Source organism: Nerophis ophidion, linkage group LG04 (assembly GCF_033978795.1).
Source record: "Nerophis ophidion isolate RoL-2023_Sa linkage group LG04, RoL_Noph_v1.0, whole genome shotgun sequence".
In the NCBI taxonomy this organism is placed as follows: Eukaryota; Metazoa; Chordata; class Actinopteri; order Syngnathiformes; family Syngnathidae; genus Nerophis; species Nerophis ophidion.
Genome location: NC_084614.1, coordinates 52,744,392 through 52,757,453, shown reverse-complemented (window position 1 = coordinate 52,757,453; position 13,062 = coordinate 52,744,392). Strand labels below are relative to the sequence as shown.

The 13,062-nt window shown below is 39.1% G+C and overlaps 1 protein-coding gene across 1 annotated transcript in view; it reads right to left on the bottom strand.

Moving 5' to 3' along the window:
* Positions 1-11,124, bottom strand: part of stk3 (serine/threonine kinase 3 (STE20 homolog, yeast)) — a 51,544-nt gene extending 40,420 nt beyond the window's left edge. Inside the window, exons 1-4 of the mRNA XM_061898324.1 lie at positions 10,904-11,124; positions 7,146-7,226; positions 6,937-7,065; positions 6,737-6,851 (exon numbers count right to left, since the gene is read on the bottom strand). Of these exons, the coding sequence (XP_061754308.1) occupies positions 6,737-6,851; positions 6,937-7,065; positions 7,146-7,226; positions 10,904-10,926 (348 nt within the window). The 5' untranslated portion in view covers positions 10,927-11,124. The remainder of the gene's footprint in view (positions 1-6,736; positions 6,852-6,936; positions 7,066-7,145; positions 7,227-10,903) is intronic.
* Positions 11,125-13,062: the final 1,938 nt, after the last annotated feature.

The following is a 13,062-nucleotide window of genomic DNA, read 5'->3' as shown; positions in this document are numbered from 1 at the left end:
GTCCTGATGTGTGTGCCAAGTTTGGTGAGTTTTGAAGCATTTTAAGGGGGTCAAATTGCAGCTCAAAGAGGCAAAAATAGCATTTTTTTGCGAAAATTTTGCTTTGAATGAGTTTTTGCAAGATTTCTGTTGATTTTGGGTATAGACATTTTTTATTGGAAATGTAGGTCTAAGTCAGACCTACACAGAGGTTTTTGTTTCATGTCTCTACGACATTCCTGACGGAAGTTACAAGCGATTTGTTTTTGTTTTTTGCTAGGGGAAGCTAGCGCGCAATTTTCATTTTTGGGGTTTGGTTGCTTAATATGTTGGGGAGGGACACCGTACCGACGTGTGTGTCAACTTTGGTGAGTTTTGAAGCATGTTAAGGGGGTCAAATTAGGGTATTGTTTGTGTTGTATTCCTAGGGGGCGCTAGAGCACAATTTTGAGTTTTTGGGTTTGGTTTTTTCATTAACTCGCAATTGTTGCCAGTCCTGATGTGTGTGCCAAGTTTGGTGAGTTTTGAAGCATTTTAAGGGGGTCAAATTACAGCTCAAAGAGGTAAAAATGATATTTTTTTGGAAAATTTGCGCAGGGGTTCTTTGAAGGCGCGTAAAATCAAAACCTTAGAACTTATCACAACTTTGTCCGACCACTTTTTTTAAAAGGGTTCAATCTCTCTCCTGTGCGAGTTTGAAGCCGAAACGACAAACGCACTGGGAGGAGTTTCGATTTGAAAAAGGTGACGGGTTTTTACAAAACTTTTATTTTGAAGGGGTAATTGCCAACTTCCTGTTGATTATTTCTGCTAGCTGTCAATTACTAAAATGTAGGTCTTAATGAGACCTACATAGAAGTTTTTGTTTCATGTCTTTCCGACATTCCTACCCGAAGTTACAAGCAGTTTTGTCTGTGGTTTCTTCCTGGAAGCAGTTTTTTCTGTGTTTTATTGAAAAATTAAGCTAGAGCGCAATTTTGAGTTTTTTTTTTTTTTTTTTTCATTAGATTGCAATTTCTGCCAGTCCTGATGTGTGTTCCAAGTTTGGTGAGTTTTGAAGCATTTTAAGGGGGTCAAATTACAGCTCAAAGAGGCAAAAATAGCATTTTTTTGCAAAAATTTTGCTTTGAATGGGTTTTTGCAAAATTTCTGTTGATTTTTGCCCGAGAACATACTATTATGAAATGTAGGTCTAAGTCAGACTTACATAGAGGTTTTCGTTTCACGTCTCTACGACATTCCTAACGGAAGTTACAAGCAGTTCTTTTTTTTTTTTTCATAGGGGGCGCTAGCGCGCAATTTTGTATTTTGGGGTTTGGTTGCTTAATATGTGTTTTTGCCAAGCCTTACCGATGTGTGTTTAAAATTTGGTGAGTTTTGGAGCATGGTCAGTGGGTCAAATTAGGGTTCGAAGCTGCGGAATAATAATAATAATAATAATTAAAGCTGCAAGCAGCGTTGGTCGGGTCCGCCGCCGCCGCCGCCGTGTCCCGAGTCCCGATCTTAGTCAGACCAACATAGAGGTCTTTGTTTCATGTCTCTACGACATTCTTAACAGAAGTTACAAGCAGTTTTGTCTGGAAAAAGGTGACGGCTTTTTACAAAACTTTTATTTTGAAGGGGTAATTGCCAACTTCCTGTTGATTTTAACTGAAAGATGCCACCTATCAAAATGTAGGTCTAAGTGAGACCTACATAGAGGTTTTTGTTTCATGTCTGTCCGACGTTCCTACCAGAAGTTACAAGCAGTTTTATCCGTTTCCTCTTCCTAGGAGCAGTTTTTCTGTGTTTTTGTCAAAAATTGCAATAGAGCGCAATTTTGAGTTTTAAGGTTTGGTTTTTTCACTAGATCGCAATTTCTGCCAGTCCTGATGTGTGTGCCAAGTTTGGTGAGTTTTGAAGCATTTTAAGGGGGTCAAATTGCAGCTCAAAGAGGCAAAAATAGCATTTTTTTGCGAAAATTTTGCTTTGAATGAGTTTTTGCAAGATTTCTGTTGATTTTGGGTATAGACATTTTTTATTGGAAATGTAGGTCTTAGTCGGACCTACACAGAGGTTTTTGTTTCATGTCTCTACGATATTCCTAACGGAAGTTACAAGCGGTTTGTTTTTGTTTTTTGCTAGGGGGCGCTAGCGCGCAATTTTCATTTTTGGGGTTTGGTTGCTTAATATGTTGGGAAAGGACACCGTACCGACGTGTGTGTCAACTTTGGTGAGTTTTGAAGCATGTTAAGGGGGTCAAATTAGGGTATTGTCTGTGTTGTATTCCTAGGGGGCGCTAGAGCACAATTTTGAGTTTTGGGGTTTGGTTTTTTCATCAGCTCGCAATTGTTGCCAGTCCTGATGTGTGTGCCAAGTTTGGTGAGTTTTGAAGCATTTTAAGGGGGTCAAATTACAGCTCAAAGAGGTAAAAATGATATTTTTTTGGAAAATTTGCGCAGGGGATCTTTGAAGGCGCGTAAAATCAAAACCTTAGAACTTATCACAACTTTGTCCGACCACTTTTTTTAAAAGGGTTCAATCTCTCTCCTGTGCGAGTTTGAAGCCGAAACGACAAACGCACTGGGAGGAGTTTCGATTTGAAAAAGGTGACGGGTTTTTACAAAACTTTTATTTTGAAGGGGTAATTGCCAACTTCCTGTTGATTATTTCTGCTAGCTGTCAATTACTAAAATGTAGGTCTTAATGAGACCTACATAGAAGTTTTTGTTTCATGTCTTTCCGGCATTCCTACCCGAAGTTACAAGCAGTTTTGTCTGTGGTTTCTTCCTGGAAGCAGTTTTTTCTGTGTTTTATTGAAAAATTGCGCTAGAGCACAATTTTGAGATTTTTTTTTTTTTTTTTTCATTAGATCACAATTTCTGCCAGTCCTGATGTGTGTGCCAAGTTTGGTGAGTTTTGAAGCATTTTAAGGGGGTCAAATTGCAGCTCAAAGAGGCAAAAATAGCGTTTTTTGGCGAAAATTTTGCTTTGAAAGGGTTTTGCAAAATTTCTGTTGGTTTTAGGTATAGGAGTTTCTGATGGGGAATTTAGGTCTAGGTCAGTTCTACATAGAGGATTTTGTTTCATGTCTCTACGACATTCCTACCGGAAGTTACAAGCAGTCTGTTTTTTTTTTTTCGTAGGGGGCGCTAGCGCGCATTTTTCATTTTTGGGGTTTGGTTGCTTAATACGTGTTTTTGGCAAGCCTTACCGATGTGTGTGCCAAATTTGGTGAGTTTTGGAGCATGGTCAGTGGGTCAAATTAGGGTTCAAAGTTGCGGAAAAATAATAATAATAATAATAAGAAAACGTTACAGATTCAATAGGGTCCTTGCATGGCAAAGGACATGGATGTCCTTTGCCATTGCAGGGCGGACCCTAATAAAACGCAGCAGATTCAATAGGGTCCTTGCCATGGCAAAGGACATGGATGTCCTTTGCCATTGCAGGGCGGACCCTAATAAAACGCTACAGATTCAATAGGGTCCTTGCCATGGCAAAGGACATGGAGTCCTTTGCCATAGCAGGGCGGACCCTAAAAAACAATGTAAGCATTTTGAAAGATGGCACCAGATGGCCATAAGATGTAACTGCACGTTTTGTCCATATAGATATAGTGTTCATAAATGAGATCTATCCTTATACATAGGGGTGCATGACTATAGCCAAAATAATGATTAAGATTATTTTAATCAATATTGAAATCATGATTACTGATTGTTAGGTAAAGCAGTGTTCGTGTGGATGTGAACATAATACCATTATGTAATGTATAATGTCTAATAAAAAGGCTATAGATAAATATATCTGAAAACAAGTATTTAATTTTTTTATTTTTTTTAGTCAGTATTACTAACCGTCTGGAATTTTACTTCGGTTCATCATTATACCGTTTACCATCACATCCCGACACAGTAAGTGATGTTTTGTTATGTTTGTTGGCTCTCATAAAGTCTGCAGAGAAGTCAGTGATAAAGAAAAAAAAAAGCAAACGTCCTAATGCGTTTTTGAGGCGGCATAGCTCGGTTGGTAGAGTGGCCGTGCCAGCAACTTGAGGGTTGCAGGTTCGATTCCCGTTTGTGCCATTCTAGTTACTGTCGTTGTGTCCCTGGGCAAGACACTTTACCCACCTGCTCCCAGTGCCACCCACACTGGTTTAAATGTAACTTAGCTATAGGGCGTCACTATGTAAAGTGCTTTGAGTCACTTGAGAAAAGCGCTATATAAATATAATTCACTTCACTTCACAAATGAATGTGGCGTGTCTGCTTAAAATAATCAATATATGTAAATATTAAATGATAGAAATGTGCATGTTACTACATTACATATATATATATACTTAAATCATGTCTATAAAACCCCAATGGAGGTATTTAGATGTTTGTTTTAAAGGCTCTACAAAAAAAAAATTGAACGGCTCCCATTGGCTCCTTTGTAAGCAAACTTTTGATCGCATTTATTTCATATTTAGAATGCAAAGAAAATAAATAAATAACATCTATCATCATGTCTTTCATAGTGATAGTGAACGACAGGCAAAATTCCAAAAGAACTGCAGTTCCCTTTTAAATGGGAAATACGAAACATTAAAAGTATATCAAGCAAGCCTTTAACAAAGTGATCACTGCAAACTTGTGCGTTCTTCGACTCAATCTGCTCCCTTGGACTGGAATGCTTGTCACTATTCTTGTTTACTTTCGTAAAATCTTGACAACTTTCGTCTTTCTTGATTACCTCTCGAGTAACTCTGAATAAACTTTTATCCTTTTTGCATTTTGAATAATTCCAACAGTCTAAAACAGCGCAAATATAAGGCTTTTTTATTCGAGAAAGACAAAATGTCGCTCAGAACGCTATGACGACATACGCTCAATAGCCCACCACTTCGAGTCTCACATATAAAATGAGCCGGACGTGACGTCAAGTGAATCAAATTCAGAATTGAGCAAACAGATTAAAAACATCTACAGTACTACTACTGTATCTGCACAAAGTTGTGAAAAACAGAGTGCAGACAGACCGATTGTCTAAAGAGAAAAAGAAATCGATTATGGCTTGCAAGCCTTAAACAGAACAAACAGAATTTGGATGTGAATAATGTGGATAACATTCCAATTTTCTCAGCTCATTTTGTATCTGGTATGTATGAAAACTTTTTACCTGTTTTTTTGGGACTGTCTTTTAAAACATATTGCTAACAAACAGGGTCTAGTTATTAAGCATGACAAAACAACATTTGCAAATATTACTTGCTTTACTTACCCCACCATAAACTGAGTGTAAACACAAAACAGACAACCTTTACTGTATCTATTTTAATGTCAGGAGCTGTATTATCTTGGAGAGAAGATTAAGGATGAGAAACTGACTTGAAATTATTGGAATAAATAATAGTGATTTATGTTTTTTTGTTTTTTTTAATAATTGTACCGCTGTGAGTACACTACTAGCACAGAGAAATTAGCCTGTGCTAACTGTATGTAATACTAGGATTTCACTGGTAAACATCTCATATTGATCTCCTTCAGCAATTAGCACATCACACTCCTTTGAGGGGGTTAAGTTGATCATTGTTTACTTGTGTGTTTGTGGCGTTTCAGTATCTTTTGACACGGACATATCATTCCATTCACTTTCAGCACAATGTTTACAAATGCTTCCCTCCTCCATCTACCGGCTTCAAAACATGCATTAAATTGATTGTTCCGAGCCACAAATCGTTGAACTTGCACTTACCCATCTTATGCAAGTATTTCGGCTTTGCTGTGGGCTTCCGTTACGTTTTCTACGCTGCTATGCTAAACTGTTAAAACACTCCGCTGTGCACGCACAGCGCTTGTGTTGTTATGTGTGTGGGCGAGGCAAGTGGATGTGGGCGGCAGTTACCCCGGTAGTTGTTGTGTGCACGTAGGTTTCCTTTTCCTGTGTGTGCTGCATGTCCATGATTAAACATCACTCACACATGGATATGCACTCACGTACCACTATCTTGGCTTGCAGTTATTATACTGCTACTATTAATGTCTTACCTTATTAGTGGCGCAGTGGTAGTGCTCGGTAAACTCTGGCTGGGCAGCTTCACTTAAGTTTCTCAAAAAAAGTTTATTAGGCTATGCAAAAATTATGCAATTTGTTATTTTTACAGCCAGACTTATGTGTTTACTCATCAAGTGACAACCTCTGAGGAAGGCAACAGTTGTAGCCGAAATCGTCAGGCTATAAGAATAACAAACTGCTACAAGTACTTTAGTTCCATTTTGTAGATTCGTTATAACGTCCTCAAAAATCGCAACATTTAAAACCAAGACTGAAATTTATGAATGTTTTAAATAAAAGTAACGGGCCTGCAATGAGGTGGGGACTTGTCCAGGGTGTACCCTGCATTTTGTCCGAATGCAGCTGAGATGGGCTTCAACGACCTTCCGCAACCCCAAAAGGGACAAGCGGTAGGAAATGGATGGATGGATGGGTAATAGATGTTTAATACCTTTCAAAATCGTATTTAAGACATTTTGAGAGATTTGAGAAGAATTGTAGACATTTTAAGGCCTTAAATTAAAATTGTTGGATTAAAGACTTTCTAAGACCCCGAAATACCCTGAATGTGGACACCTGCATCTTATTGACCTGAGCGGGCAGTATATGTATAGAATATTTGTACAAAACGTAGATGGTTGCGGCTTATTCTTACACTCGTACGCACACAGATTATTTTCACTCATACTTATGGGAAAACATGTTTCACAATCCACTGTTAGCCATGGATACCTACTGTTTTGTTACGCAGCCTGATGATATCCGAGACAGAGCCCGCCCCGCAGTACTCCATGACAATCCACAGGTCTGTGTTCTTGAAGTAACTGCCATAGTACTTCACTACATAAGGGCTGTGGAATGTAAACCAGTACTATAGTTTAATAAACAGCTCATGTGCAATTAAAAACAAAATGGAGTTTGCTTTTTCCCCCTAACCTGTCACACTGCTGCATGATGGAAATTTCCTTGATGATCTCTTGTAGATCTGACTCCACGGGGACCTGCTTGATGGCCACAACTTGACCAGACTCCTTGTGGATGGCTTTAAACACGCTTCCATAAGAGCTAAAACGCACACAACACAACAAGTCAAAGCACCGTGTAACTTTTAATACAAAGTTTAACTAGATGAAATAAGCAGTCACCCTTCGCCCAGCTTTTCCAGAACATCAAACACTTCTTCAGGTTGTTTGGTCAAACTGTCTTCACTCAGCTTTTTCAGCTTGCTGTTGGAATAAGATGAATACAATGAAATACACTGCACTGAAAAATCTAGTCAAAGATTTTAACTATTCTCTTGGTGTTGATTGGGCTTCACGGTGGAAGAGGGGTTAGTGTGTCTGCCTCACAATACGAAGGTCCTGCATTCCTGGGTTCAATCCCAGGCTCGGGATCTTTCTGTGTGGAGTTTGCATGTTCTCCCCGTGAATGCGTGGGTTCCCTCCGGGTAATCCGGCTTCCTCCCATCTCCAAAAACATGCACCTGGGGATAGGTTGATTGGCAACACTAAATTGGCCCTGGTGTGTGAATGTGAATGTTGTCTATCTGTGTTGGCCCTGCGATGAGGTGGCGACTTGTTCAGGGTGTACGCCGCCTTCCGCCCGATTGTAGCTGAGATAGGCCCCAGCACCCCCCAAGTCCCCAAAAGGGAATAAGCGGTAGAAATGGATGGATGGATCTTAGTGTTGATTCCCGTTTTTTACAATCGCATCACTGTAACGCACAACTAATGCGAAAATTACGCACTGTTTATAGCAGTGGTTATTAACCTGGGTTCGATCGAACCCTAGGGGTTCGGTGAGTCGGCCTCAGGGGTTCGGCGGCGGTCAAAACACACCCGACTCATCGTGTAAATAAAAACTTCTCCCTATCGGCGTATTACGGATGCGGCAACAGCAGAAGTAACACTGATTTGCAGGTGTGTTATTTTTTGTGAGTTTATGCACTGTGTTGGTTTTTTTGTTTGAACAAGGTGATGTTCATGCACGGTTCATTTTGTGCACCAGTAAAATAACATGGTAACACTTTAGTATGGGGAACATATTCACCATTAATTATTGTTCCTTATTAACATGCAAATTAGTAACATATTGGCTCTTAACCAGTCATTATTAAGTTCTTATTAATGCTTTATTCGGCATGGCCTCGTTATAACCCTAACCCTCTAACCCTGGCCCTAACCCTAACCAAATAACTCTAAATTAAGTCTTTGTTACTTAGAATATGTTCCCCTAGTGTCCAAAAACCTCTAAATCAGGGGTCTCAGACACCCGGCCCTTGCAGCCCCCACCTTAATATGAAAGTTTAATGTTAATGCGGCCCGTGAGTTTTATATGGATGGCGCTTGACAGCGTTGTGTTATTTGGCTCCAAAATGGCTCTTTCAACGTTCTGGGTTGCCTACCCCTGCGTTAGTGGAAAAGCGGCAAATGAGTGGAAGCGACACAGATATTGCCATGGAGACGAGGGTTTTCTTACATGCCGGTTTGCAATCACACCGCGACACCTGTCTGTCAGTAATAACCGTCCCCGATAACCTGGACCAATTCAAACCCTTATTTGTAGAGATGTCCGATATTATCGTCCGAAAAATTCTTTTAAAATGTAATATCGGAAATTATCGATACTAGTTTCAAAAATTTAAATGTATGACTTTTTAAAACGCCACTGTACGGAGTGATACACGGACGTAGGGAGAAGTACAGAGCGCCAATAAACCTTAAAGGCACTGCCTTTGCGTGCCGGCACAGTCACGTATTATCTACGGCTTTTCACACACACAAGTGAATGCAAGGCATACTTGGTCAACAGCCATACAGGTCACACTGAGGGTGGCCGTATAAACAACTTTAACACTGTTACAAATATGCACCACACTGAGAACCCACACCAAACAAGAATGACAAACACAATTAGGGAGAACATCTGCACCGTAACACAACATAAATGCGACAGAAAAAATACCCAGAATCCCTTGCAGTACTAACTCTTCCAGGACGCTACAATACAGGTGCTGGTCATATAATTAGAATATCATGAAAAAGTTGATTTATTTCATTAATTCCATTTAGAAAGTCAAACTTGTAGAATGTATACATTCATTCCAAACAGACTGATACATTTCAAGTGTTTTTTGCCAAAAAGGAAATGATTATAGCTGACAACCAATGAAAACCCTAAATTCAACATCTCAGAAAATTAGAATATGGTGAAAAGGTCAGATATTGAAGACACCTGGTGCCACACTCTAATTAGCTAACTAACTCAAAACACATGGAAAAGCCTTTAAATGGTCTCTCGTTTTGATTCTGTATGACACACAATCATGGGGAAGACTGCTGACTTGACAACTGTCCAAAAGATGACCATTGATACTTTAAAGAAGGAGGGCAAGACACAAAAGGTCATTGCCAAAGAGGTTGGATGTTCCCAGAGCTCTTTGTCCAAGCACATTAATAGAGAGGCGAAGGGAAGACAAAGATGTGGTAGGAAAAAAGTGTACAAGCAAGAGGGATAACCGCCCCCTGGAGAGGATTGTCAAACAAAACCGATTCAAAAATGTGGGGAAGATCCACAAAGAGTGGACTGCAGCTGGAGTCAGTGCTTCAAGAACCGACGTATGCAAGATATGGGCTTCAGCTGTCGCATTCCTTGTGTAAAGCCACTCTAATTAATTAGTTAATTAGTTAATCGGTAATGGTCTGGGGTGCCATGTCATCTGCTGGTGTCGGTCCACTGTGTTTCCTGAGGTCTAGGGTCAATGCAGCAGTCTACCAGGAAGTTTTAGAACACTTTATGCTGCCTGCCGCGGACAAATTTTATGGAGGTGTAGATTTCATTTTCCAACATGACTTGGCAACTGCACACAGTGCCAAATCTACCAGTACCTGGTTTAAGGACCATGGTATCCCTGTTCTTGATTGGCCTGCAAACTCACCTGACCTTAACCCCATAGAAAACCTATGGGGGTATTGTGAAGTGGGAGATGCAAGATGCCAGACCCAACAATGCTGAAGAGCTGAAGGCCACTATTAAAGCAACCTGGGCTCTCATAACACCTGAGGAATGCAACAGACTGGTGGACTCCATGCCACGCCGTATTGCTGCAGCAATTCAGGCAAAAGGAGCTGCAACTAAATATTGATTGCCGTACATGCTGAAACTTTCCATGTTCATACTTTTCAGTTGGCCCACATTTCTAAAAAATATTTTTTGATACTAGTTGTAACTAATATTATAATTTTTTGAGATACTGAATTTGGGATTTTCAGTAATTGTCAGTACTAATCATCAACATTTAAAGAAATAAAAATTTCAAATATATCACTATGTGTGTAATGAATTGATATAATATGTAAGTTTCACGTTCTGAATATAATTACTGAAATAAATCAACTTTTTCATGATATTCTAATAATATGAAGAGCACCTGTATTTTCTTTTCTCTCGGCCCAGTCTCACCCAAACTCTGCATCCTGTGGCCCCCAGGTGAATTGAGTTTGAGACCCCTGCTCAAAATTAAGTCTTTGTTACTTACAATATGCTGTCCATGCTAAAGTGTTACCAAAAACACATAACTTTGTCTTGAATTAAAAAAAATTATATTTTTTTTATTTTTCACTAAGAAGGGTTCGGTGAATGCGCATATGGAACTAATGGGGTTCGGTACCTCCAACAAGGTTAAGAACCACTGGTTTATACGAATAACACGTTATTATAAACTTTAATTATGTATCTTACATAAGTGGTTCATTATTATGAACTTTAATTATGTATCTTACATAAGTGGAACGTGGGAAAGACCGGCGAAGCTAACTAGTGTTAGCATCACCGGCTAGCTTGGCAGCGATCGCCTATGATTGGCTTTACAAGCCCGGATCAACACAAACAACAGCAGACAAACCTTTTCGGGGCAGATGGCTCCATGGTTTCCAAATTTCAAATGATGCAAATTCCGCAAAGGACGGATGTTTAGTTGTTTAAGCCGCTTCGATCACTCTGTGGAAGTTGTCGTCGTCGTCGTTGTTGTTAAAAATTGAAAAAAAAGGTGGACAAGCTCGAGACGTGCCTTCGTCAGGTGATGGACACTGGGCAGTTCTTCTTCTTCTTCTTTACAGTTCTACGTTAGCTGGCATCTATATGCGTTGCATTACTGCCATCTTCAGTTTCATTTTATAAGTACCGGTACATTACAGTCCCTCCTTGAGTCCAATATTAATCAAAATCTCCCATTTTATTTTACTTTCATTTTCAGGCCATGTCAACACGAACACAGAGAGTTTCAAAAACACATATCCAAGGTTAAAAAGATCTCCATCCACACAGGTGTTGTTTCAAAACTATCTGTGACTACACACAAACACATACACCTGCCGTCATGCACACTTTGTACAATCAGGAACCTGGAAAAAGCAGCCACAGCTTCCAGCACCCATCCATTTTCTTCCGCTTATCCGAGGTCGGGTCACGGGGGCAGCAGCCTAAGCAGGGAAGCCCACACTTTCGTCTCCCCAGCCACTCCGCCCAGCTCTTCCCAATGGATCCTGAGGCATTCCCAGGCCAGCCGCTGACGTGTTCTAAAAATAGCTCAAATAGCAGCACTTACCAGTGAGCTGCCTCTATTTTTTAAATTGTATTTATCTACTAGCAAGCTGCAGCTTGCTAGTAAATAAATATGCCCGCTTTGCTCGACATTTTTAATTCTAAGAGAGACAAAACTCGAATAAAATTTGAAAATCCAAGAAAATATTTTAAAGACTTCACTTGTTTAAAGAAATTCATTTATTTTTTTACTTGGCTTCTTATACATTTCAGAAAGACAATTTTAGAGAAAAAATAAAGCCTTAAAAATTATTTTTACTATTTTTACTTTTACCTTTTGAATTCCTTCCTCTTCTTTCCTGACAATGTAAATCAATGTTCAAGTATTTTTATTTTATTTTTATTGTAAAGAATAATAAATACATTTTAATTTAATTCTTCATTTTAGCTTCTGTTTTTTTCGACGAAGAATATTTGTGAAATATCTCTTCAAACTTATTATGATTAAAATTCAAAAAAAATATTTTGGCAAATCTAGAAAATCTTTAGAATCAAATTTAAATCTTATTTCAAAGTCTTTTGAATTTCTTTTTTAAATTTTTGTTCTGGAAAATCTAGAAGAAATAATGATTTGTCTTCGTTAGAAATATAGCTTGGTCCAATTTGTTGTATATTCTAACATAGTGCAGATTGGATTTTAACTTATTTAAAACATGTCATCAAAATTTTAAAAATAATTTTAATCAGGAAAATTACAAATGATGTTCCATAAATTCTTTTTTAAATTTTTTCAAAAAGATTCAAATTAGCTAGTTTTTCTTTTCATATTTTTCGGTTGAATTTTGAATTTTAAAGAGTCAAAATTGAAGATAAACTATGTTTCAAAAATTTAATTTTTATTTTTTTCGTTTTTTCTCCTCTTTTAAACCGTTAAATTAAGTGTTTTCTTCATCATTTATTCTCTACAAAAAACCTTCCATAAAATTAAAAAATATATACAATGGAATGACAGACAGGAATACCCATTTTTTGACATATATAGATTCATATATTAAAGGGAAATTGAGCAAATTGGCTGTTTCTGGCAATTTATTTAACTGTGTAGAAAACTGGTAGCCCTTCGCATTAATCAGTACCCAAAAAGTAGTTCTTTGTTTCAAAAAGGTTGGTGACTCGTGGTCTACCCCATGTGTCCTGGGTCTTCCCCGTGGCCTCCTACCGGTCGGGCGTGCCCCAAACACCTCCCTAGGTGTTTGGGACACGCCCCAAACACAGAATGCAACCAAACACCTCCCTAGGGTGGCATCCTGACCAGATGCCCAAACCAGCTCATCTGGCTTCTCTCAATGTGGAGGAGCAGCGGCTTTACTTTGAGATCCTCCCTCTAAGCAAGAGCCCCGCCACCCGGCGGAGGAAACTCATTTTGGCCGCTTGTACCCGTGATCTTGTCCTTTCGGTCATAACCCAAAGCTCATGACCATAGGTGCTGATTCTCATCCCAGTCGCTTCACACTCGTCTGC